This window comes from Sardina pilchardus, chromosome 19 (genome assembly GCF_963854185.1).
Source record: "Sardina pilchardus chromosome 19, fSarPil1.1, whole genome shotgun sequence".
In the NCBI taxonomy this organism is placed as follows: Eukaryota; Metazoa; Chordata; class Actinopteri; order Clupeiformes; family Clupeidae; genus Sardina; species Sardina pilchardus.
Window position 1 is genome coordinate 10374722 of NC_085012.1, and position 25672 is coordinate 10400393.

The 25672-nt window shown below is 43.8% G+C and overlaps 2 protein-coding genes across 2 annotated transcripts in view; one reads left to right on the forward strand and one right to left on the reverse strand.

The window, feature by feature from the left end:
- The window catches only part of trpc1 (transient receptor potential cation channel, subfamily C, member 1), a 24516-nt gene extending 9146 nt beyond the window's left edge, over positions 1-15370 (reverse strand). The window contains exons 1-9 of the mRNA XM_062520949.1: positions 14882-15370; positions 13939-14093; positions 13634-13735; positions 11668-11870; positions 10032-10163; positions 7754-7949; positions 6498-6834; positions 2705-2844; positions 1508-1654 (exon numbers count right to left, since the gene is read on the reverse strand). Of these exons, the coding sequence (XP_062376933.1) occupies positions 1508-1654; positions 2705-2844; positions 6498-6834; positions 7754-7949; positions 10032-10163; positions 11668-11870; positions 13634-13735; positions 13939-14093; positions 14882-15080 (1611 nt within the window). The 5' untranslated portion in view covers positions 15081-15370. The remainder of the gene's footprint in view (positions 1-1507; positions 1655-2704; positions 2845-6497; positions 6835-7753; positions 7950-10031; positions 10164-11667; positions 11871-13633; positions 13736-13938; positions 14094-14881) is intronic.
- Positions 15371-19879: 4509 nt separating this feature from the next.
- chst2b (carbohydrate (N-acetylglucosamine-6-O) sulfotransferase 2b) lies at positions 19880-22394 on the forward strand. The gene has a single exon (XM_062521772.1). It carries the CDS (start codon positions 20453-20455, stop codon positions 21845-21847), a length of 1395 nt encoding a protein of 464 aa, XP_062377756.1. The 5' UTR covers positions 19880-20452; the 3' UTR covers positions 21848-22394.
- The last annotated feature ends 3278 nt before the right edge of the window (positions 22395-25672 follow it).

The window sequence follows — 25672 nt, forward strand, 5'->3', positions numbered from 1 at the left end:
CTCTTTATGTGCTGAACCCAAACAAATATCAGAAATGAGAACCAGACATCTGGGGAAGAGGAGGAGGAAACAAAAGACCACAAAGATGGAAGAAACTGATTGCCAATTATAGAGGATCAAGACAACGTGCTCTGGAATCCTCTTGTTTTGAGCTCCAAGTGTGTGTGTGTGTGTGTGTGTGTGTGTGTGTGTGTCTGTGTGTGTGTGTGTGCGCGTGTTGACCATGTGCCCTGAGGACACTGCCAAATGAAAACATAAGCACATGAGAGGCCTGAGTATTAGAGACACACACACACACACACACACACACACACACACACACACATACTCCAGCATTACCACCCACAACCGCCTGTGCTTCTTGACCAACACTGTGATGTGGTATGTGGTACTGTATACTGTCCAACTGAGAAGCACAAGCTTAATGGCACTCTTTAAAAAAGATTAACGGCAGCATACTGTACATTATTACTTTCCTACTAACTTCATATTACAGTAATGTACAGTACATGGTTTGATTTGAACATGTGGCACACTAATGTGTAATTACAGGATCAGGCCTTAATAGATTTAATGTCCTACACTTTTAGTGAAATTCTTTTGCATTACCTCACTTGTCTGTCCATCGTGTGTGTATAACATATAAGTGTGTTCCTTTGCAATTCTGGCTCTGTAAAATGGGAAGCATACAAACTGGTGTTGGCTGGGTCATATACTAGCCCAGTGGTTCTCAACATACTGGTGTGCTGTGAGGCAGTGAGGAATTCATTGCGTTTCAATACAGGTTCATGAAATAAGCTATTACTATTTTAAAATGCACCAATGACACAGCTTCTTAATTAAAAAGCTCAGTCAACGTCATGTGAACATATGCCTATTGCTGCGGTCTAAGCTCATGAACACTCTATTGAAAAAAATATGGGCAAAATAACAAATACCCCTGTTATAGCCTATAATAATACAATTTGTGACATCTACAACGTTACTTTATAATCAGTAACCATAAGTCACTGTGGCTTGGTGTTTTGGTTTGACTTTCCATATGTCATAACCCCATAAAGGTTGAGAACCTCTGGTTTAGGGCATTTTTTTGACCTAGCCAACCAATCGCCATACTTTTGACTCCCTAATGAAGGCTTGGCTGCCAAAAGGCATCAGAGTTTTTTAGAAAGGTTTAATGTGACCAAGCTGCTACAATAAAGGCCTTTTAACTTTTGATATATGAGAGTGCCTTGGAGTTCCTCTTGTTTTTTGAATCGCCATACTGTTCCAGTATGGAAGGGAAAATGTAATTTGATTGGTTGTAGAGCTGAAACATCACAAGAGCCGAACTTGACACAAGCAATGTGTAATGTCAAAAACACTATTTATGGTTTGTACCAGTGCTATAATGGATAAATTATGATGATTTGAAATTTGTGGGTGATGACGAACTTCAAATTAGTGAGAGGAGGATAAATCGGGACATGATAACAGACAGATGGAGTAGTTGCTGTGGTGACCCCACCTGCAGCGGCCCCAGGATGGAGCTGGTGGTGTACATGAAGAAGAGGCGGAGGTAGCTCAGGACGTTGGCCACGGCGAACAGCCCCTCGGCCACCAGGATGGGGTGGAAGGCGTCCCATTTCTTCCTCTCTTCCGCCTTGTCCTTAAACTGACGTTCAGAAAAGAAGAGTTATTGTGTGCACATCCCAGCTTTTGGCAGGACAAATGGCACATGCGTCAGTAAGAGAATGTATGGTAATGTCCACATTGAATTTCCCCTTGGGGATCAATAAAGTATCTATCTATCTATCTATCTATCTATCTATCTACACCACTGTTTTTAGGTCCCATATTCAATGTTTTTTTTTGTGTGTTTTTTTTAAGAAAGGCAAGTTTTCGACCCTGCTGGGTCTTCTTCAGGCAAAATTTTCTTTAATAATCTTTTATCCTTAAACTGACCGAGAGAGAGAGAGATAAAGAAATAGAGAGAAATAGAGATGGGGAGAGGGAGAGGGAGAGAAAGATAGAGAGAGAGAGAGCATTGTTCTGTATTCCAAGCATTCTCTATATAAATGTGTTTAAATGTTCTGCTTTGGTAATGCAAACATATCTGTCATGCCAATAATGTCACTTTTGAATTGGACTGAATTAGACTGAATTGAAATGAATTGAGAGAGAGAGAGAGAGAGAGAGAGAGAGAGAGTGCACATCTAGTCAGAACACCCGAAAGAATACCTCTAGTCTATAGATATATAAAATGATGCATATATCTATAACACATATAATATCAATATCTATATCTATATCAATATCTATCAATATATGAATTTGTTTGTCTGTAAGAGATTATTGCTATAGTGTGGTACCATGTGTTGTCCTGTTCTGGATTTGAGATTTCTGCTTCATTATGTTTCTATAGTTCTGCTGTGGAATCCAGTGAATGAATCTCATACATATACTGTCTGGTAGCCCCATACATGCACTATGATCCAATTATGAGATCTGCATTATGTTTTGACGCATAGAGCAAATTATGCGCTAACTCAATCTCCAGTCATCATTGTACTGTACATCATCACACTAATGGGGACAAGCACTGATGTGCAGATGATGAGTCTCAGTAGTGTCAGTCTGAGGGGCAGTGTGTGTGTGTGTGTGTGTATCAGTGTGAGTGTGTGTGTGTGTGTGTGTGTGTGTGTGTGTGTGTGTGTGTGTTCACCTTGCTGTGGGCCACCACTTTCAGGGCAAACGTGGCCAGGTAGAGGGAGTTCATGACAAAGCTCAGCAGGTTGCGCGACTCCTCCAGGAAGCCCTCCAGGCCCTCGTACCAAAGGCGCTTCACGTCCGACCACACCATCCCTGGACACACGGCGGAATTTCACAGTCAGTGACACCCCGCAGAGACGCCTCCTACATCATCCCCCCCCCCCCCCCCCTCCACACACACACACACACACACACACACACACAAACACATTCACCCCTTGCTCCAGTTTCCCAGAAGCTTGATCATTCCACGCATTTTTTCCTGACAATCACTTCCAGATTCCACAGCTTTTTGCTCTGACTAAACCTAACCCTTTGGGCGTCCATGAAATAAAAATGATCTAGACTCGCCAACGTTGGGTCTCCAGATCAGTCAGGGCTAAATTTATGTCCAGGATTTCACAACATGACTCAGAAGAACCAGCCCAAACTATCTCTTCGTGTCTGGGGACCTCTCCAGAACTGGCAGCTTTCGTTCCTCATCTATCCTGTTTACAATGGAGCTTCAGCAGGGACACAAAACAGACCCCCTAACAGAAGTCTACTCCACACTGCTTGAAAAATCACAGCCGCCACAAACACGTTTTTTTTTTGCTACCGCTTGTACACAGAAGGGCGCCGTGTCTTTGGCAATCATCATAAACAGCAACGCATCGTTATAAACATCAGGACAGAGTCTGGCCTCCGCTTAATGAGGGATGAAGAGGGAGCATATGTCTCACAGACGGACAGCGAGGCCGTCCACGTGCCTCCCCCTCACAGTCTGGTGGCGGTGTGGTGCGGTCCGGTCCCTGGGCCAGGTCACGGTGGAAGGGGAGAGAGCGTGGGCGGAATGTTTCAGAGCTTCCCCTCGCACGATTCTGGAGCGGCTCCATGGTTAAAGCTCGCCCGGGCCTGGTGAAAGTGAAACGCACCTGCGTTTTTTCACTCGTTTGTTTTTTTTGTTTCTCTCTCCATTTGAATGGGACTGCTGCTTGTTTATGTGTTTGTTTTCCCCTTTTCGAGTCCAGCCGCATTCAAAGCAGGCTCGGCTGATTTAGTCATTATTTCTCAGGCGTCTCGTCTGGTTTCTGGTGTGAGAGAGGGGGGAAAGTGAATCATGGGGCGAGAGGGACGCAGACGGAAACAACAGGGCCTGGAGACGCCACGCGAGCAGAGCCACGGTTACGATGCCAGGATGCGATCGGGCAGACGCTCTCATCTGGAGGTCCAGTCTCACACTAATAAACAATAAAAAACGACAAGCGGCTCGACTCACAACACAACACAACACACAACACACGACCCTTCTGTAACCAGCAAAGCCAGAGAAAGGCCAGGTGCAGCCCTGAAGCAACTGATTGCTTTCAAATCTGCCGTTGGCTAAATCACAGCTGACCTTTTCAGCACCAAAGAGTCCAAAGTCAAGTCAAAAAACGTCTCAAAGGTCGGAAATTTATCCATTCGAGGAATTGAACATCATTCTCAGCGCTGAAGTGTGCGACGACATCTGTGTGGTCAGGGCCAAGCGATAATTGTGTGGGCCTGTTTCAAATGCGTCTGACTGGGATGTTCGCAGTCATGGGAGAATCTTCTTCCCCCCTCTAGTGGGCCTTCGGGGCTTTCAACACGAGCCCTATGAAACTCCCCAGCCAACTCATTCATGTAATTCATTAAAGCCCTCACAATAGCGCACATTGTTTCAGAGCCCAGTTCCCCCGGAGGTCATCGTCAAAACAATCTTTAATGCAGTTCACTCTAATCAAATGTTGCTAGTGACCTGCAATCATAACAAGTACTGAAATATTTGATAATATCAATGCATTTTGATAACAAATAATAATTAAAAAAAAAAAAAAACAGGATGTCACCATCCAGAATAAGAACTTGCCCCTTGTTCTCACAAATCTGTGCCTTGTTGAAGATGGGGGAAAAACGAGCGAGACAAATGACTGGTGAAAAACAAAAGGTAATGGAGGCCACTGTGGGACCTTGGCTGGTGGTAGCAGCCTGACTCATTCTCCAGCATCAGCACCGCACAGTGGACTGGACACACAACAACAACATGAACATTCACGGAGCCGCCACGAGATAACCTCTGATGTCTCACAGAATCTTTCCAGTCCGTCTCCTCATCTCCGCACTCTGTTGTACGTTCAAGGAGCCAGGATGAAATAACCTCTGCATTCTCACAGAATTATTTCAGTCTATCTCCCCATCTCCATCCTCTGTGGCAGTTGTTACTCATTCCTCTACACTTTTGATATGGACACAGGAAAGCGCTCCACTACCAAAGAAATACACAACGATATGGAGGTGACAAGAGCTCTGTAATTGCCTACAGATAATAGAGCAAATCATCTGACTTTATGAGCAAACGTCTGGCAATGAAAGGATACAGCACGCGGGAGATCATTGTCATTGCTGTTGTGTGTTACCGCCTCCTGATGTGATGTACCAATTTAGAATGCTGTTTCATTTTCAGACCTCTCTCAGTTGGTGAGTATTACTGTCAATTATACCATTAATTTCCCTGGGGGCCATAATAATGTAGTTTAGGGCTGGAAGGCAAAGCCACTGCATTACTAATGAAACTTGTTTGTGTCCTCTTCATGTGAGACTGATATATTTACATATTTTTCATTTCTGAGCTCAAGGCGAAGAAAGCTCATTGAGGAAAGTTCAAGCTTGTGTCAAGGCAATTTATTATTCTACAAATTTTGGAAAACATTATGCAGCTAATGGAGAGTGCATTTCTAATAAAATAATAATTCATGACACAATCTTTGTCAACATCCCCAGACATGCTTTCCTATTTGCTTAATGTTGAAAAAAAAAGCCTTCAGGTTACACACCCTTTAATGCCCAAATTGTCATAATGTATTTTGCATCATTTCATAAAACTAATCCTTCTGGTTACAATGGTATGTCTATCCCATTGATGGCATGAAATATACTCAATAAATTCATTTTTTTGTGTGTGAGGAGGTCATCCAATATCAAAAATGGAATGTTCGGCACAAGCACAAAAGGGTAAATGCCAAGTTACAAAACAAACCTGAACCTACCAACCAACCAACCGACCATCCATCCACCCCTTGGGGAAAAAAAGCCTTCAGGTTACACACCCTTTAATGCCCAAATTGCCGTATTCTACTAGCCTGGCAAGCCAAACTATACAGAAATGTATAGTCTGGGGTCGGACCATTCACAGAGCTGAAGCCTGTGGGTGGGATGAACAGCTTCAAACTGCCACTGCACGTAATAGGCCAGCATTTGTGACCAATCGTAGCCGGTTGGCAAAACGGCAAATACATCCTTCTTTAAAACGAATGACTTGAGTGCTTCTTTCTGCTCAACCTTCAAAGAAAAGCCCAAGTCTAACTCTTCCAAAGCCAATTCAAACGAGCGCGCTTCGTTAGCCTCATCCATCTTTTGTTTTTCTCTATGGTTGTGCAACACGGTCTCACACCCAACTCGTCGAATGAGGACGCATGGTCCAGCCCCCTGGCGTCAATATCGGATGCCGAAGGTGAGCTAAGGCGGGCTCAAGGACTCCGTACACAGATAGAGCGTTCTGATTGGCTAGGCTGGCCTGGAGCCTAGCGCAGGCTTGGCCTCAACGGTGCGACCCTAGACCATCCCGCTAGGCAAAAATATTTTTGGCCGCTAGGGTGCGTCTAGATTTCTAGGCTAGTATTCTACATCATTTCATAGAACTAATCCTTCTGGTTACCATGGTGTGTCTAATCCTCCGCAGGACTCACCCACGATCCAGATGATGAGCAGGTAGTCGATCATCTCCAGCGCGGGGCCCATGGTGTTCTTGGTGTCCTCGTTGTACACCAGCGAGTAGAGGTTGAGCAGCAGCAGGAAGGTGAAGTAGGAGGCGCTGTGGATGATGAACTTGACGAAGGGCGTGTGGATGACCTGGCCCACGCGCGAGCGCGGCCCCAGCAGGTAGCACACGGACAGCAGCGGCCACAGCAGCGTCACGCTCAGCACCAGCGCCATCTTGAGGCCCGTGTGCTTGCGCCGGTAGCTGGCCATCTCGCCGAACCACACCGTGTTGAGGAACTGCTGGCAGTTGGACTGCGCCACAAACTGGATGGAGGAAGGGGGGGGGGGGGGGGAGGGGAAGGGGAGAGAGAAAAACATCAACTGAGATAAAAAAAAAACAGTGAATCATCAGACATGAAAACATTGGTGACTTCAAGGACTTTAAAATCAAAGCTGGCTAAGCTCTTAGAAACCGTGGAACCTCTCTATTTTAAAAGACTTTGAAGAATCCTTCTTTCAGCCCTCAACACTGTTCAGGGGCACTCAAAAAACTATAAACAACTCTCCAGTATTGCGGATTATGTTATGTAGAGCAGCACTTGAGCTGCTTGAAGGCCATATTTATTTCAAGTGATTTTATCAGATAGGCTAGTTGGATAAACAATGGCACTGTTGATATGAATATTATTACCCATTTGCATGTTGTTGGTCATAGATCTAAAAGCCTGAAAGAACCTTGCCAGGTAATTACTGGGTATTACAGTAATTTGAGCAAAAACAGCAATTTTGTACAGAAAGTCCTAAGACAAGTAATGAAAACACACAAAATGACAGAGCACTAACAGACCATTCGCCAACCAGAGGACACACTCAAGCAAGAAACAGCCTGCAAGAAACACTGAAACAGGTGCCCAACCAATGGTTGCTCACAAACACAAAGCTCATAGAGCACACACACACTCACTCACACTCACACACACACACACACACACACACACACACGCACACATGCACGCACACACACATGCACACACGCATGCACGCACGCACGCACGCAAGCACTCACGCACGCACGCACGCACGCACGCACGCACGCACGCACTCACGCACTCACGCACGCACGCACGCACTCACACACTCATGCACTCATGCACACACACAAACTAATAAATAGACAGCTGTTCCCAGCTCACAGTCAAATCACAGCGTTTTGCAAAGCCACAGGTCCCCCCAGGTCCCCCACCTCCTTCTGGTTGTACTTGATGGCCAGTTTGAGGCGGCTGAGGTTCATGCGCTCCTCCAGCAGGCCCCTCTTGTCCACGTGGTCCTCGCTGGACGTGTGGTTCAGGATGACCTCCAGCTCCCGAGAGTTCCTGGCCTGTGCCAGCAGGTCCTTGGCGAACATCTTGCACTGCTGGGCCAGTTCGTCATAGTCGTTCCTAACCCCGGGAAGAGGAGAAGAGGAGTCTCAGAATAGCACAGGTGGGAGAGCGGCATCTTCATCATCTCGATGCAACAGTAATGAGCCCAAATTTTCAATCACTGGTGCCAAGAAACCTTGCCAAACATCAAAAACATGTTGCCACTGATCAAATATTAGTGGTATTTTGTGATATATGGTGATGTCCTACTGTAAAAACTTATTGCATATTTTCATGGGCTGATGACCAGGACAATGCCTGATTGGCTAGTATGAAGGTATTGAATTTCTTTCTTACAGTAAATATGACCATACACTGAAGTACAACACATAAGCAATTTCAATGATTCCTAAAGTACAGTAGTTGCCGCTTTTACAAAAAGTGTCAAAGTGGATAGAAAAACACACGGATAAATTCAATACCACACAGTTCACACTCTCAATGTGTTTTCAGTAATAGGTTTCTAACCTGTACAAGGTGTTTCCAAACAAATCTTTGATCTTGGTTAAACCCTTCTTTAACTTCTTTTCAGCAATGAGAGTGTGTGTGTGTGTGTGTGTGTGTGTGTGTGTGTGTGTGTGTGTGTGTGTGTGTGTGTGTGTGTGTGTGTGTGTGTGTGTGTATGTAGGTATGCCTGTATGTTTGTGTATCTGTAGGAGGAGTGAATATGAGAGTGAGCATATGTCGTTTTGTCATGTTCCTGAGCGTGTGAGTGAGAATAAAAGGGTGGCCTGCCTGACATTACCACACTTGCATCCTCTGCTGGTAGCTCGGATTATAATTAAACAGCTTGACACATTAAAACAGCCCGCCTCCTCCCTCTCTCTCTCTCTCTCTCTCTCTCTCTCTATTATTTACCATTAATCACCCCCAGGCTCCATTAACAGGTTCTGCTTTTACTGCTCCGGGGGCCTCGAGCGACCGGAAACCCGGGGCTCTGGACTTCAGAATACGCCTCTGTGTTCTGTACCACGGAGGGTTGTAAAGCTGTCAGTGTCAGAGCAATGCTGCAGAGGCTGAGGTCGAGGCTGATGCTGAGTGCACTTGGACTCCGTTCCCACCACAGTGAGTTGGTGCAACTTTCAGAAAGTAGGTCCTAACTAACCCACATGATTGGCAGAGTGTTAAAGTCAGACAATGAGCAAATGGTAAATGGTGAATGGACTGCATTTATCCAGGGGCTTTTCCACTAATCCGAGCACTCAAAGAGCTTTACAGTGTCATGCCTCACGTTCACCCATTCACACACACACACACACACACACACTCGCAACTCCCAGTGGCGAAGGTTGCCATCCAAGGCACCAACCTGTACATCGGGAACACTTTAAAGGGCCATTCGCACCATGAACAACAACTACAAAGGTAACCATAAGCAAATATCGCTCTCCTTGAAATTAATGACGACGTTCACACATAAACTATAACGATAACAACATGAAAAACGATATCATTGGGATCACTTTCAGAGCGATTTTGAGAACGATAAAAAGCTAACAGCCAATCAGAACCCATCATATTTTAGCCATCACATTCATTAACACAAGGAGAGACTTTGCTTATCGTTGGTCAGTGTGGACGCCTTTATTGTTATGGCGATAGTTATGGCTAGTTATCGTTCTTGGTGTGAATGGCCCTTAAGTGTCTTGCTCGAGGACACTTCGATAGGATAGAATCAGCACTACCTGCTGAGCCACAACTACCCCTAAGTGCCTTGTGCATAAACTGAAGCTCTTGTGCAGCATTTCCGTAAGATGTAGGAGCATTACAGTAAGATACTGATTTTAATGCTGACTGCTGAGTGAGAGAATAAATTTGCAATTTTACAAACTGCAGTCAAAAGTAAGTTATTTGATTTACTAACATGTTTAGTGGTAAAATACACAGTTATTCATCCAGTGGTTACTGGTAAGATAACTATAAACTTAAGTTTAAGTTTATAGCTGTATTTTGGACAAGTAGATCTTCTTCAGAGATATAGTGTCTCTGTGTGTGTAGTATGTGTGTGTGTGTGTGTGTGTGTGTGTGCGACGCGCGTGCGTGCGTGCGTGCGTGCGTGCGGCGTGCGTGCGTGTGTGTGTGCATGTGTGTGTAGCGTACCTGAACTCCACTTCCACCAAGCTGAGCTCGCGCAGGTCAGCGCTGAGCTCAAAGGCCCGCAGGATGGGGTCCTCCTCGGTCAGCATGATCAGAGACGGGCTGGCCAGGCACCGGTAGATGTCCAGACGGAACCTGGGCACGAGTTGGAAAGAGAGGGAGGACAAGAGAACACAGGAGAGGAGAGGAGAGAGGGATGCATAACACAGGAGAGGAGAGAAGAGAGGGATGAATAACACAGGAGAGTGAGACAAATGAGTCATACTGCAAGAATGGATGTCAGTTATTTATATGCCATATTACTTCATGGATCCAGTTTATAGACGGGTACTAGGATAGGGAACAACATTTTGCTAACAGTCCCATCAGCTGCCATGCAATAAAAGCAGTTGGGTCTTTTCGGTAAGCGTTTTAGATTGTTGCGGTTGTAAAACCACTGTTGCTAAGAGATGGGTCTTTCTCATCTAACGTGCCAGAGACTGAGAAGAAGACAAAATCACCTCTGTACTCCAGGAGTGGTTATGGGCAATTCCATGGAAAATGTACTTTTTGTCACGTACGTACGCCAATGGAATGCCTTGGTATTTGCATGATGAATGATAACATTATTTTTTTGTGCATTTTTCTCATGTACATTCTTCAGCCAAAAATAGCAAGTGCTCAAATTTCATGTATCATTCACATCATGCCATTACCATCACATTTTATTGGCGTAATGGACGTGTCAAAAAAAATAATTTTCTGTGGAATTGCCCTCATATATTATGTAGCCTATGTGTGTAACTGGCTTTATGGCTTATATGGGTACATGTGTATAAATAGCCATTTTTGAGTATACCTGTGAATTTACAGAGCCTGTACAGTCTGTGCATCATGTTTGTTTTATGAACATGTACAGTAATTTCCTGTGTATTAGCCCCATAGTGTAAACCATAATAATACCATATTAGTAACCTCTTAGCTGAAGACATTTTGCAAAATCAATGTATAAGGCAAATTACATTATGTATGTTGTGTGTTGTGTGAATAAAAGGATTCACCTAGAGTGGCATACTTGATTGAGTATACTAGTATAAGTATATACACTTTGTTGATCCCGTAAGGGAAATTCAGTCTCTGCATTTATCCCAATTTGTGAATTAGTGAACACACACACAGTACGCAGTGAACACACAGTGAGGTGAAGCACACAGTGAGAGCAGTGAGCTGCCGGCCCAACAGCAGCGCTCGGGGAGCAGTGAGGGGTTAGGTGCCTTGCTCAAGGGCACTTCAGCCGTGGACTGGTCGGGGATCGAACCGGCAACCCTCCAGTTACAAGCTCGAAGCCCTAACCAGTAGGCCACGGCTGAACACACAGAGCCTACAGTATACAGTATGTCCGTTGTGTGTGCTTTGTGAACATGTACAGTATGTATGTTGTGTGTGTTGTGTGCTTTGTAAACATGTATGTACTGTATGTTGTGAGTTGTGTGTTTTGTAAACATGTACAGTATGTATGTTGTGCCTTGTGTGTGCTTTGTAAACATGTATGTATGTATGTTGTGTGCTTTGTAAACATGTATGTATGTTGTGTGCTTTGTAAACATGTATGTATGTTGTGCATTGTGTGATTTGTAAATATGTATGTAAAGGGATTCACCTGGAGTGGCGCAGGCTGTCCTTCTTGTTTTTGGCGTTGCAGAGCGTGCACTCACAGCCCACGGCATGCGGTCGGGGCAGAGAGATGTCCTGCTTCAGCAGCATGGTCAGTATCTCGTAGTTGTTCCTGTGGGCAGCCAGGATCACCGGCGCCACGTCCATGGTGGTGGAATACTCCGGATTCTGGATGCGCTGCATCAGTTTCTGAGGAGACAGATGACCGAGAGTCATAAAAACCCGTCTGATTATCATGACATTGTGAACATGGTCATTCAACTTGTCGTTATGGTTGATTACTGTAATGTAGCAAGTCTCGCTGCAAAGACAATTCTTGGAAGGGGTGTTGTTTTAAGAAACAAGATGAACAATGCCCATATCAGACCAGTCAATGGACTTTGTATGCTAGTAATGTACATATGCATATCTCCCAACCCATGCAATGCAATGCAATGCAATGCCTCTTATCCTCTTCAGTAACCATTGCTTTCTGTACTAGAAACTCTTTTTATTGCCATCACACTGTCTGGGTTTAAACTGGCAAAAGAAAAACAATTTCAAAAGCTCTTTCAAAGGCTCTCATCACTGATGGTTTTCCCCTTAATCAACTTACTATGATTGCAATGGAAAAAAAAAACAGCATCTCACTCAGACCTTGGCTTGCAAAACTTAATACAAATAAATCGCAGCTACATCTTCAGCTGACAGCCCAACTAAATGAGCAGGACAGGCGGATATGATGGTCACATTCCTACTCCACAATAACAGCCGTAATGGCTTATCATCATGGGATTCTGAGTGTGTGGCACATTGCTCATACAGTACAAACAGTCGAGCATCATCAGAGGAGTGCGCCATTTGAAAGCATGGAAGATTCAATTAGAGCTGGAATCAGCATGAGCAATTTAGATATTAGCATAATAACATCACAGTCATTACACAGGGTTCCCGCTCTTTCTTCAACATCAAATTCAAGGGTTTTTCAAGGATTTTCCAGGATATTTTCCCTCGAATTCGAGGACTCAGCTGAACATAGTTTGAGACTTGGATCCCGGTAAATTGAATCAAAGTGACTATTGGTATGGTATTCCATCATACGGTGGTGTCCCATTCCTATTCCTGGCTGCCTACCACCGTGTCCTAATTGTAAGCGACTGCGCGACTGTCGTGTTGCACCGGATAGTTTGTGTCCACATTGTATCCGTTAACATTCTTTAATGAACCTCTATTACGTCGTGAAGAAGTTAATGTCAAGGCGACGCGACGGACAGAGCGACAAAACAGGGTTGAAGAAGTCGCGTAGCAAAGCAACTTGTGGCGTTCGGTCGCATTCTGTCAGGACATTCCAATTGAAAATACAGAAATTGGAACTGAATTTGTTGCACACATTCGGTCGCGCCGCTTGCAGTTAGGACACAGTGTCATTGTATTGAATTAATTATGGTAAGCTTCTTTTCTGAGGGCAGGAGCAGGAACAACACAGGGGTCACTAGGCAGGTGCACCCCAGAGGGAGTGGTACCATCTGGAGTGCCCACGCCAATCGTCATAACCCAGCGTCAATTCACCACCTCACTAGGATTCACCACAGAGGGGGAGGCAACCACTTATTTGCTCCTCTCCATGGACAAATACCATGTTCCTTAATGGGGCTTTTACAAGCTTTTTCTATCATTTCCAATGGCTTAGGCCGCATAACAATGCTGTCTCATAGTAATTACATGTAATAGTTTAAGCTACTGTCATGGAATCACATCTCGGCGTCGAGCCACAAGTTGTCCAATGAATCTTTACTGTAACAAGCCAGTTGCTTGATACATTTAAGGCTTCCCAGGACAATGTAGATGATTTCCAGGGTATCTGGTCATTTTAATTAATTGTTTAAAGTGTTTTCAAAGACTAGTCAAAAAAACTAGTCAATACAATTCCAGATGTTCCGGGACATGTAAAAACACAGAGTAGTTGAACTCACGGCCATGGAAGGCTTGGAGGCCCTTCTGGGTCGGTGGTTGAGGAGAATGTCCACCGCTCCAACCACCTCTGAGTCGATGGCCACCAGCAAGGCATCCGTCGCCTGAAGTAACAGTGAGAAATAGCAAAGGCAACAGCGATGAACATCAAGGCAATGTTGGTTATAACAAGGTAGAAGATGAGTGTGTGTGTGTGTGTGTGTGTGTGTGTGTGTGTCTGCGTCTATGTGTGTGTGTGTGTGTGTGCGTGTGTGTGTGTGTGTGTGTGTGTGTGTGTGTGTGTGTGGTGTGCACATGTGCTTGCTACCTGGCAGCCATGCTCCAACAGCAACTGGAGGATGTCCAGGTTCTCATTCTCAATGGAAATAGTGACAGCGTCTCTGCCCAACACGTCCACACAGTTGATGTTCAGCTCACCGTGTCTCTTCTCCTCAAGAAGCTTCTTCACCATGTAATAGTCACCTTGCAACAGCGGAGGAGGAGGAGGGAAATAAAACACACATTTTGATTTTCCGCCAGTCCTTCTTTTTCCACTTTCTCCCACTTGCTCATCTGCTTTCTCCCCAATCCCTATTTTTTTTTTTGTACAAAGGCACACACCAACCCATGAGCCAACAGATCCAGAAGCACCCCTGAGTATCAGCTCTGCACTTTGGTAAGTTCAGAGTACAACAATAACAAAGGCAAGAGCTTCCTGCAAACCCCTTTAAGGCTGACTTTATATGGTAAGCGCCAGAGCTGTCTGTCTGAACAACGCAGCCCACACTAAAGCGTATCATCTCTGCTATCCCTTGGGAGGTTTCTCTGCAGCGAGACGATTCACATGAGGCACACAATCTGCAGAAGCACAACTCCAACTCAGCCCTTATTGATCGGATGCTGTAATCCACTGAATTAGTTTCAAACATTGAGTCAGGTCATTCATTTTCCGGTCATGGTAATATTAATGCATCTAACAATCAAACAGTAATCAGTCATCTTTATTTGTAGATTGAAGATTTTGAAGCATAGGCTACATTATTTTGATAAAGCAAAGACCATGAGTAGCTTAAATGTCACTGTGTGTTTGGATTTTATAAGAAATTGGATGCTTTATAGCATGCTCAAGGTAATCAAGTTCCAATGATCTCTGCAGCAACAAAAGTGGCAGAACAGTGGAGCCTGTGCTGAGAAAAGACATAATGGTCTCATTTTCTTGTCGATGATATTGCATTATATGTTCACGTGTTGATTCGGCGTCATAAACTTACCCTTCTCGCAGGCCAGTAGGAAAAGCTTCTCGTCCAGCGTCGTCTCCTCTTTTACCTCTCTCACGTCTTTCAACGCTAGGTACTTATCTGGTGAGGATGCATCTGTGCCCTGATAGAGAGCAGCCATTACGACGGAGACCGAGTAGGGCAAAACACTGATGTGTATCCCACTAGCAGGAAGAAGCGACCATTTAACCATGAAACCGAGTTACATTGGACGCGAACGCCCCAAAGATCTGTTGTCCTTCGGATGACAAAGGATATCAACCTTGGCTAGAGAGACGACTTGAACAAAAATACAATCACACCCGACGATCACATTGGCTTTCGTAGCCCATTCTCTGTATACATCCGATATACTAATTAAGTGTCTATGTCAACTCCTCCTCAAATGAGCAAATTCTCCGAAGCGTGTGGATAAATAACCACACTTATCCGGTCTTTGTTGTTTATCATAATTGTCAATACACAGACTTTGCCCTGCGTATTTGACAGCTCTGGTCCTGATGTGGATGTTCAACTGTACGCTACTGCGCAAGTGCGGTAACCACCTGCGCCACCTCTTTCGATTGCAGCATCCTGGTTGGTTACATAAGCTGGATTTTTAAACCAACACCAAGTAAATTAACTCTTAGGAATTTAACATTTTAAAAATGTAATTTGATGCCAAACCTCTTCAAGAATTGGTAGTTCACGACAGTATATAACTGTAAATGTAGACGGCAGAAAATAGATTAACTGGCCTATGACATTTGCGAATTTATTAACAACATTTTAGCCAACATAACACAGGTGTAGGCCATGCTCACAGAAGCGTCGCTATGTTCTGTCTGGTTAACCAGAATGATATGCAGGTAGATTAATGCAGTTGTAATCTCTAATCAATAATGTTTTAGGTTGCATTTGCTCGTTTGTCATGCCATGTATTAGCCTAGTTTAGTCTATTTGGTTGTGCCTCCTGTATTATCCTCATGTTTAAAATCTTCATGGGTTCAAAACAAACTCATTTTTGAGAAAATGGCCACCAATCGAGAGGTGCACAGCATCTTCCTTACCCTTTACTAAACTTTTAGACAGTTGACTCTCTCATAGCAGTGTCTTCATATCATATTCTTTTGTTCACAGACTCAGCCTCTTTGTCTAAGAGATCCAACTCTGTGGTGAGCTTGGAAGTGGAATTGACCAATTCTTCTGGCCTCCTCTCATTAGGCTGATTTTGGCCCACATTAGACATTGACCAGTAGCTTTCTAGGTGACCTGTCTGCTCCAGTCTGTCACTCTGCCCATGTATCACTTAGCTGACTGATTATGAATGATGTGAGGAAGAACTCCCCATCCCCTGTTAGTCGTGGTGAGCAGAGGGAAACCCGTTCTCTGTGACTCAAGTGGTTAAATTGTGCACAGGACCAGACAGTTTAGGCTCTTCTCATCTAAGTTAGTTCATAGCTATCACTTACTTGGAGACAGATGGAAAGTAATTTCAGATTTGTCTAAGGTGGTTCTAGTGAGGCAGGTTTTCCCAAGAGATTCATACTTATATGATTACTATGAATTGAGTACATTTGAATCATTTCTACTGCATTTCCTGCGTTTCCTGCAATTTCCAGCATTAAAAAAGGTTTGTGTTTTTTCACATTTGTTTTCCACATTTTGTCTCCGCAGTAAGTGCCATTGCACTTATCTGACTATGGTTATGTAGTCTTGGTGAATATATTTATTTCATAAATAACTCCCCAAATACTCTGAATGGAGACAACATGGATCTGAACCGATAATGTATTTTGAGAATTCTTTACAGATTCTCTGAAGACCAGCCATCTTTCTTCTCCCGTATGTCTGCAGCTCTCTCCAAGGCCTGCTTTAAGAACTCTGGTTCACCAGGACATGGACTAAACGTATGTCAGTTTAGCCAGCCTGAAATCATGTCATCATTTATCAAATACATCCCTTTTACAGATAAATGTATATGAACTGGCAAACTTTTATGCTTTTTGTGTTGATGATATTATTGGATCTCAAATGGACTCTGGAGCAGTTTTAGTAGCGTTAAAGATACAAGCGCATACAATAGCATTAGTTCACCGGTCTTCTTAATAACAGAGGAAGAACAAATGATATCAAGATAATATTAGCTCCATAAAAACATGTATACTACATAATGGATGACATTTTGCTCATAAATTGTCCATGTAGATTAATAGGGTTTTCATTGGCTTGCTAATTAGTTGACAGTCACCACACGTTTGCCTCCTCCATTAGGGAGCAGTGGGGCTTGGACCTACATTTCATTGCAGGACAGTAACTCAAAGTTCAAAGACCTAGGTTTATCAACTGTGGTTAAGACCATGCACTTTCACTTAAGTCAGCAAAAGCCTTTGTAAAGACCCTGTGACCACCTTCCGTGGTATCCTCCCTTGGAAAAAGTCCAAAATTACACTTACTCACACTTAACTTGTACATCTTTTTGGATCATCTATATATCTTGATAGTATTATATCATCACATGTGGTATGGTAAGCTGTGTTGTCATTATTATTAAAGCGCTTTGGGTTGCATTCAGTGCACGTTAAATGCGCTATATAAATAAAAGTACCTTACCTTACCTTACCTTACCTATTATGTAGTTTTGAATATGTCCAGCCAACATATGGGTCGTCAAGGGTAAGAAAGCAAAGAGTTCACGGTGAAATAATTACAACTAGTCTACTACCATGTTAGTATTGTCACTTACACATCCCAATTGTGTATTTATTTTAGAAATAATAACTGATTAAGCAGTGAAAATGAGTACACTCCTCCAAACAATGTATCCCATTGCCCCTAAAGTTCAATATTATGTTTGCATATCATTCCTATTCAGCTGAATATCAAAAGCAGATATCAGAGGAAAGCAGAATCACATGGCAAATTGTACAACACCATCACATTCTTTATTGCTGTGACATCGTATAGATTAAATTGTAATTGTATGTCGGATTAATAAATTCAGCATTGCGGCATTGCTTTCTTCAGTGGTCTCACTTTATTCACTCATGAGATTAGTTTTATTGATCATTCTGTAATAGCCCATAGCTGCCTTGGTGATATATGTGGGGATGCCTTTCCACTGGCAGCTATCATTTCTCCTAGTTGTATTGTTTATAGCAATGAATTATTTCTCATTAAAACCCGCAGTGCACCAAACTTGTTTTGGTTATTTGTTTTTTATTTCTGTCTTGGCACTGTGAGTTTACGGGATATAGCAGGCTATCTAGCCCCTTTTATATGCTCAAAACATTCCATAAATTCATAGGTTCATAATCATAAATAGTTACAAAGAAACAAATCACTGTCCTGCCCACAAGAAACTAGCATTAAGACTTCCTAATGACAATATTGTGTTTATGACAGAAGACATCCAAAATGAATTGATGATAAATTCATAACATGTATCTTTAACAGTTGCCTTAGGCTAATGCAAACTAGAAACATTTTTATAGGGTTATATATGCTTCTAGAAACTGAACCCGTGATATTACAGTTCATAGAGAGACCATATCCAGTTAAGTGATCATTGAAATATTCGATAGAGAAAACAGGATCCCGACGCTCAGCAGTTAGGCTACTATGGTATACACATATGATATTCATGATAGAGGAAAATACAGAAGGGTTCAAATGTATTCAATTATTTCATACATTTTACTTGCTCTTTCTCCACCAGTAGATGGCAGCCCTCTGCAATGTAATAGGCCTACTGCCAACCACACATTGGAATAAGAGAACAACCAACTATATAACAAACGAATCATCTGAAAAATTCATTCATATTCATTATTTAGTTAGTTTACAAATGATCCATTATTAGCTATTACAAAACCAATTCTAGGCTATTTAATGGGTATACACGTAATAATGACAATATTATAACAACAATAATAATAATATGATGTTGTTGTTGTTGTTGTTTGTTGTTGTTGTTGCTGCTGTTGTGGCAAAGTGCATGCTTTTTTATAGCAGCTTTGGTGGGGACAGTGACTTTTAAGTCGGTCTTGAAAATGACAACTTTATATGACGATGGTGACCCAAATTGCACAATTCCAGCAGATGCCGTAGCCTAATCTGCCAATGGGCCATTTAGTTTGTAGTGACTTATTGGCTAGCTATTCTGTTCTACAAATCTGTGGGCTACCAGAGCGCATGGACAGTAATACAATCAGACAGCAACATGACTTTTAAAACCCTTCAAACACAAGTTACTCCAATTTAACCGCTCTGTCACTATTGGCAAAACAGATGTCACACTTAAAATCAGATTATAATCCATTTGTAGAGAGACAACTAGACGTCAGATCCCCATACAGACGACTTCTTTATCTACTAGTAAGATATATTGCAGCCTACTGGGTGAATCCAGTTTGCCTACCCACAGTTCAAACAGATAATAAAGGACCAGATGAAGAAGTCTAATTATGAGGTAGGCCCTACTTTTTTATGGAACCTCAGGGGATGCTGGATAGGCAAAATGCATTTCACGGCGCCAGCGCCCCTTGTGTTACGGTTGAAGGAACAGAATTTATAAATATGTTATCATGCTACGAGAACACGAGCGCGAATAGACGGTTGCAGACGCAATAGAATAGACAATAGACAATAGAACTCACAGTCTACATGCAAAGTTCAAGCAGGAAGAACATTTACGGATAAAATCAGGCATTTAGATACTTCATTTGAGCATTCGAGTCGTTCAACCTATCTTTACCAGCAAGACTACGCATTTTGATAAGCTACAGCCAGGAGCCAGGCGAACGTTTTCATCCATAATTTCTCTTCAAAAGTGAATCCCGCTTTTGCCAACCATCAGCTATCACTTATTGCTGTGGGCGTGTCAGATGCATTGCGTAAAATGACTGACATGCCCAAGGACGTATGGATGCGCGATCTGGAGCTAAAATCCGGTCATGTACCAATGGAGGCAAGAAGAGGGTGGTCTTTTCGGTCCGTAGCCTGATTGAATCAGTCCAGTTTATGAGTTGGAGATACGGAGCATCAGCAGGAACAACAAAGGATATATGGATGCCGATTTAACGACTCGCCCGGTAACATATGAAGCACAGAATGGTTTGCGTATTGAAATCGGAGTCAAACAGAGCTTCGTTTCTACCGGAGAGCATATTATTGTTACAGTCTAAAGCCAGTGCCGGAGACGTAGCTTCATCTTTTGAGGAGCTGCATCAGATTCAGGCTGTGCCGAAATGCCCGTGATGTACAGCGGTGAGGAGGGCGTCAGTTTCTGCAATTGTGAGCTGATGTTATGATATAACCCTCTTAATTGGATTCATGGGATATTGGACATACCTTATGACAAGTTCTGTTTTTAAGTGAGTGGGAACCTTGCGCAGTGCAGTGAAGGCTTGTCAGCTGTATCGTGTTGTGTTTGAATTTGGAATGGTATGCGAATTGCACTATTACCTCAGATAGTTGCCATTCTCTTAAGGACATTACCTAATACCTAACATTGTGTTCATTATTATTCCATGTGAGAGGTTTCTTTTATGAGTGGTGCATACCACTCTCCTGGGGTACAGCTAGATGAGAGGCAAACAGTATCAGCAACTTAAGTTAACTGCGCCTTGGGAGAAGGATGGTGGCTATGGGAGAAAGCTCAAAACATATAACAACCACACCAAAATAATAGCTCAACCGGGAATCGTGATGAAAGTGCTGCGCAGAAAGAGGATAGTCCTCTTCATAGCCTATTTCCTGCTGCTGGTGCTAACCATGTTGAACTTGGCTAATTACAAGTGGACTAAGGAGCCCCAGCAGTGCACCCACCAGATGAGGAGCACTCCGTACCAGGGCCGGTCGGACATCCGGTTCCTCTACAGACCTCCGCTGGCCAAAAAGAGGCAGCTGGTGTACGTGCTGACCACGTGGAGGTCGGGCTCGTCCTTCTTCGGCGAGCTGTTCAACCAGAATCCGGAGGTGTTCTTCCTCTACGAGCCCATGTGGCACATATGGCAGAAGCTGTACCCGGGGGACGCCGTCTCGCTGCAGGGGGCAGCACGCGACATGCTCAGCTCGTTGTACCGCTGCGACCTGTCGGTCTTCCAGCTGTACAACAGCCCCGGCGGGAAGAACTTCACCTCGCTGGGCCTGTTCGGCGCCACGCTCAACAAGGTGATGTGCTCGTACCCGCTCTGCTCGGCCTACCGCAAGGAGGCGGTGGGCATGGTGGACGACAAGGTGTGCAAGAAGTGCCCGCCGCAGAGCCTGCGTCTGCTGGAGGAGGAGTGCCTCAAGTACAGCACGGTGGTCATCAAGGGCGTGCGCATCCTGGACGTCAACGTGCTGGCGCCGCTCATGGAGGACCCGTCGCTGGACCTGAAGGTGATCCACCTGGTCCGGGACCCGCGGGCGGTGGCCAACTCCCGGATCAAGTCCCGGCACGGGCTCATCCGGGAGAACTTGCAGGTGGTTCGGAGCAGGGACCCCAAGCTGCGGCGCGTTCCCTTCGTGGACCCGGGACACAAGGCCAACAAAAAGGACGGCTCCGACTACCACTCCATCGGCGCCATGGAGGTGATCTGCGACCGCACCTCCAGGACGCTGCGGTCCGCCCTGACGCCCCCTAGCTGGCTCAAGGGGAAGTACATGGCCGTGCGCTACGAGGACCTGGTGGAGAACCCCGTCAAAACCATCCGGAATGTTTACCGCTTTGCCAATCTCAGTGCCAACCACGACATCGAGTCCTTCGCACTCAACATGACCAGCGGGACGAGCTCCTCGTCCAAGCCCTTCATCGTGTCCTCCAGGAACGCCACGCAGGCGGCGAGCGCCTGGAGAACAGTGCTGAGCATTCAGCAGATCAAACAAGTGGAAGACTACTGCCACCACTCCATGGCCGTCCTGGGCTACGAGCGGGTACGGACGGCCGGGGAGGCCAAGGACCTCAGTAAATCTTTGCTAACTGCCTCAAAACTGTAATGGACTTACAACAATAAGACCACACCAAAGACTGGGTTTCCAACGGTGAATTTGCATTGAGTGACGACGACATTATGCGGAATCCACGTTTTATTTAAGGTGTTTGAAATGAGGATCGTGACTCATTAACTGGAATGTATGTTCCTATTTTTAGAATTGTTATGTTCAATGGGAAAAAATCTTTTTTTTAAATGGACAATTGGATGTGTGTGACTAAGAGAGGCCTACAGACAGACTGCTGAATTAAACTGTTATGAACCAGTAACCTGACAGCGATTACACATCTTACTTCAGTGGATGTCCTCAAAGTGTTATGAATGTTTCAAATTTCTGAAAAAAATGTCTGCATTCCCCTCAGATCCATATTCCCTGTAAATGTGACAACTGTGGATACAAAAAAGAGCAACCATGCAAACTCACAGGTAAATGACAAAATATAAACAATTTAAAACAGTAAATGACAAAAAAAAAGGCTCAGTGGTATAGCTGTCTGTGTTTATTTGTCAGTACTGGGAGACAATCATTAAAAGTGGTCTGTTATATTTTGTTCTTGTCCTCGGACTGAATTGAATATTTACACAGTAGATTTGTCAGTTCATCCATATGCATCATGTTGTTTAGGATGCAGAGTCTTGAATGAATGTCATGGCATGAAAACCAGTTAAGCCACATCAAAGGAGCCCTTCTAAGCTGGTGGCAGTTCTAATGCGTGTGAACCCAGGTGCCTTCACTGAACTCCATCAAGCCTGTCTTGGAATAATTGTATTAAATATGTGTCACTGTTGTCAGAAGGTATCAAAGTGTATTGCATGCCATGGATTTTTCCCACCCGTCTACTAATTCGGATTAGAGCCAACCGTTTTGGAGTAGGTCATGTCAAGGGGCTGCAACGATGCTTGCTGTGCCTGTTTGCTGTCTTAGAGCAAATCCTCTGTAGCTGAAATCGCGTAGCTGAACAGGAGAGAGAAAATAGCAGCTATACATTTGAACTTGGTAGTCTCAGACCTTTTCTGTTCCTTTTTGTACGTGCGTAGTATTACTGGAGCGTCTTTGCACTGCCTATAGTTACAAATGCTAAAAATGAGATGGATTGTTCCAGAACACAAGGAACTGTCATTCTCCAGTCACGGGATTGCGGTACACAACAATGGGCCTCTTCTAGTGGTTCGAGGGCTGTGCAAGATTACAAAGCTGGATATGTCAGTCTTTGCCAACCATGAGTAAGAATGAAGGATTTATAGCCAAGCTACACTAATCAACCACAGAATGGTCTGCATTCATTACCAAAGCAATGCACTGTGCATGTTTATCAATACACGTCGCAAAGTTCCTGGGCCGTCACGCTGACTCCTGATCAGTTAGCCCTGTTTTCACTTCTGCTGTATGACTGAATGAGATGTGGATGGTCTTTCCAGTCGAGTGCGTTTCTGTGTAACATTGAGGGAGGATTTCAGTGCAACTTCGAGCTGACCCTGAAGGCAAGGCAACAGGCCTGATAAATCCAATCAGAGCTAAAAGGAAAAGCGGCAGTGTGTCATAAAATGCTTTACGACATATATGTTGAGAGCGTAAGCATGGCCTTGGGGACTGACAGGCAAAAGCTGTAATGACAAACATGTCGTCTCCGCTCCATATTCATGCATGCACACAAAAACGTTGAAGAGCAGTGATATAACTAAAAAAAGAGAGGTCTAACTTCATGTTTTTCCCCCTAAGAAAATGAAAACATACATGGATGTTTAGCTAATGGGAAGGGGCGACCTTTTCTATGTACCCAACAGCCCTGTGACAACACACCAGGGCTATGACCCAGTTACCATGACGATGATAGCTTTGGGAGCAGAGGGGTAGGGGGCAGTCCTTGACAAATTAGGGAACAAGAGGTCAAAGGGTCAACTTCTTCATGTGGAATGTATCAGTTTCAAGATGAAACTGTTTTCGTCTGTGAGAAGTTCAAACATTCAGTCCGTGTTCAGCGTAGGTCATGTCCTCTGTGTGTATGTGTGCGTGTGTAGTGGCCAATCCCTTTGTTGTCATCCTCTGTCATCACAGCCATTTGAGGTGTCAAGTCTCAGTTATTTTAAGACAAACAGCTGTCGCCGTCTCCAGACCTGCTCTTTATTTTTGCCACTCACTTTGATCTGTGTTTTCTTTTTTAAACAAACAGAAAAAAACCTACAGAGGTTACCAGAACACTGTTGTTGTGCTGGAACGCTTCAATGCAGACTTCACTCTTTGAGACATGCTGGAGTTCACTGAAGTCCTCCTCCTCCTTCAGAACTGCTGAGGAGCAAAAGCATACTAATAGCAGCGGGAAGCTGAATTGGCCGACAGTATATGGACACACTATACACACTAGAGCAACAATAAGGTGCACTGCATGGCTTAAGATGTCTCTATAAAACGAGACCCCATGTTTGTCCTGAGGGTATGTCAGTCAGACACAAGGGGCCCTAATTTGAATGATGGGCAATGTGCTAAGCTGAATGAATTAGGATAAATCAATTTCCTAGTGTAACAACCCTAACTGCAAACATTGATGAGCTCATTGATGTCGGCACAATTCGCCCACATGCCACAGGATAGCTGCAGTTCATGCATGAGAACTTTGCTTGTTGATAGACTATGCATTTTGATTTTGCACACCATTTAATTTAGGGCCCGTGTATTGAAGAATTACACGTTAATAGGACTAGAGTTAGGGTAGTGGGTGCATGTTTCTTCATGTACACAGTGTCTAACTGATGGAAACAACTTGGAGAATCCTTCAGCTGTGAATGTACATCCGATCCATGCTTGATTTCTCCTCAGGAACCAAACAGACTAGAGTTCAAATTTAGCTAGTGTTAGAAATGTACCCCAATATTGAGATATTCCCTGTGCAACCAGGCTTCTGTTGGGGGAAACAAGTGTTTGATGTAGAGTATGAGAGCGTGTGAATAAATACTTATCAGGGGAATGCAATATATCTCTAAACCCCTTTGGAGGCGAATGGCACAGAACTTTATTTAAAAGAAAGTCTTGTGCCCTCACCTTTTGGCACAGTCGAATCAAAGGGTCCATTTAGGTGTTTCTGGAAACTGGTTAATTCCATACTACTCATTAAATTAGAAAAAAAAAAAAAAAAAAAAAACAGGAGACGAATGAAATAGACTGGTGCCAAAATTGAAAAATGTGCTTATTTAAGAAGCCCGAGGCATTTTTGAGACAAAGTTGGCAACCAGTCTTATTTTGTCAATTTGGGTGTGCTGAATTCAAATCTGCAATATGCCAAGCTCTATCTGACCTCTGGTGACCTCTAGAGGTCATTGAACTTTGGGGCTGTAAGCGACCCAGCTGAACCCAGTCTCTCAGCTTCATAAGCTTACTGTGCATGAACCCCTTTGTGTAGAAGCATAATCTTGGTCTCAAATTAAAGGTAACACTCTGAGGTTTCTTGTAGACTTTTTGGATTGTATGTCAGGTGTTCTGATATAGAGTAACTACACAAAATATGGACGCACCTCCCACCTAAACTTAGCTTTCTAAGCTTCAGAACCACTCAAATGCACTAAAATTATGAATTAAGTTAACAGATGGCCTTGTTTTTGGTAATGTTGGGGTGCTGAATTCAAATCCTTCATTTTAAAAACTCAATTTAACCTCTGATGACCCCTAGAGGTCATTTAACTTAACAACCAAAAATCGCATGTTTTGCCTTTGCCATTTTGTGAATTTGGGGTGAATATTCAATTTTTTTCAACTGCAAACATCTATAAGACCTCTGGTGGCATCTGGAAGGAATAAAGCTACAATTTTGTCTTTGTCGTTTGTCGTTTTTTGGGC

Coding starts and splice junctions, on each gene's coding strand:
- chst2b (XM_062521772.1), top strand. CDS start 20,453: ATGAGAGGCAAACAGTATCAGCAACTTAAGTTAACTGCGCCTTGGGAG.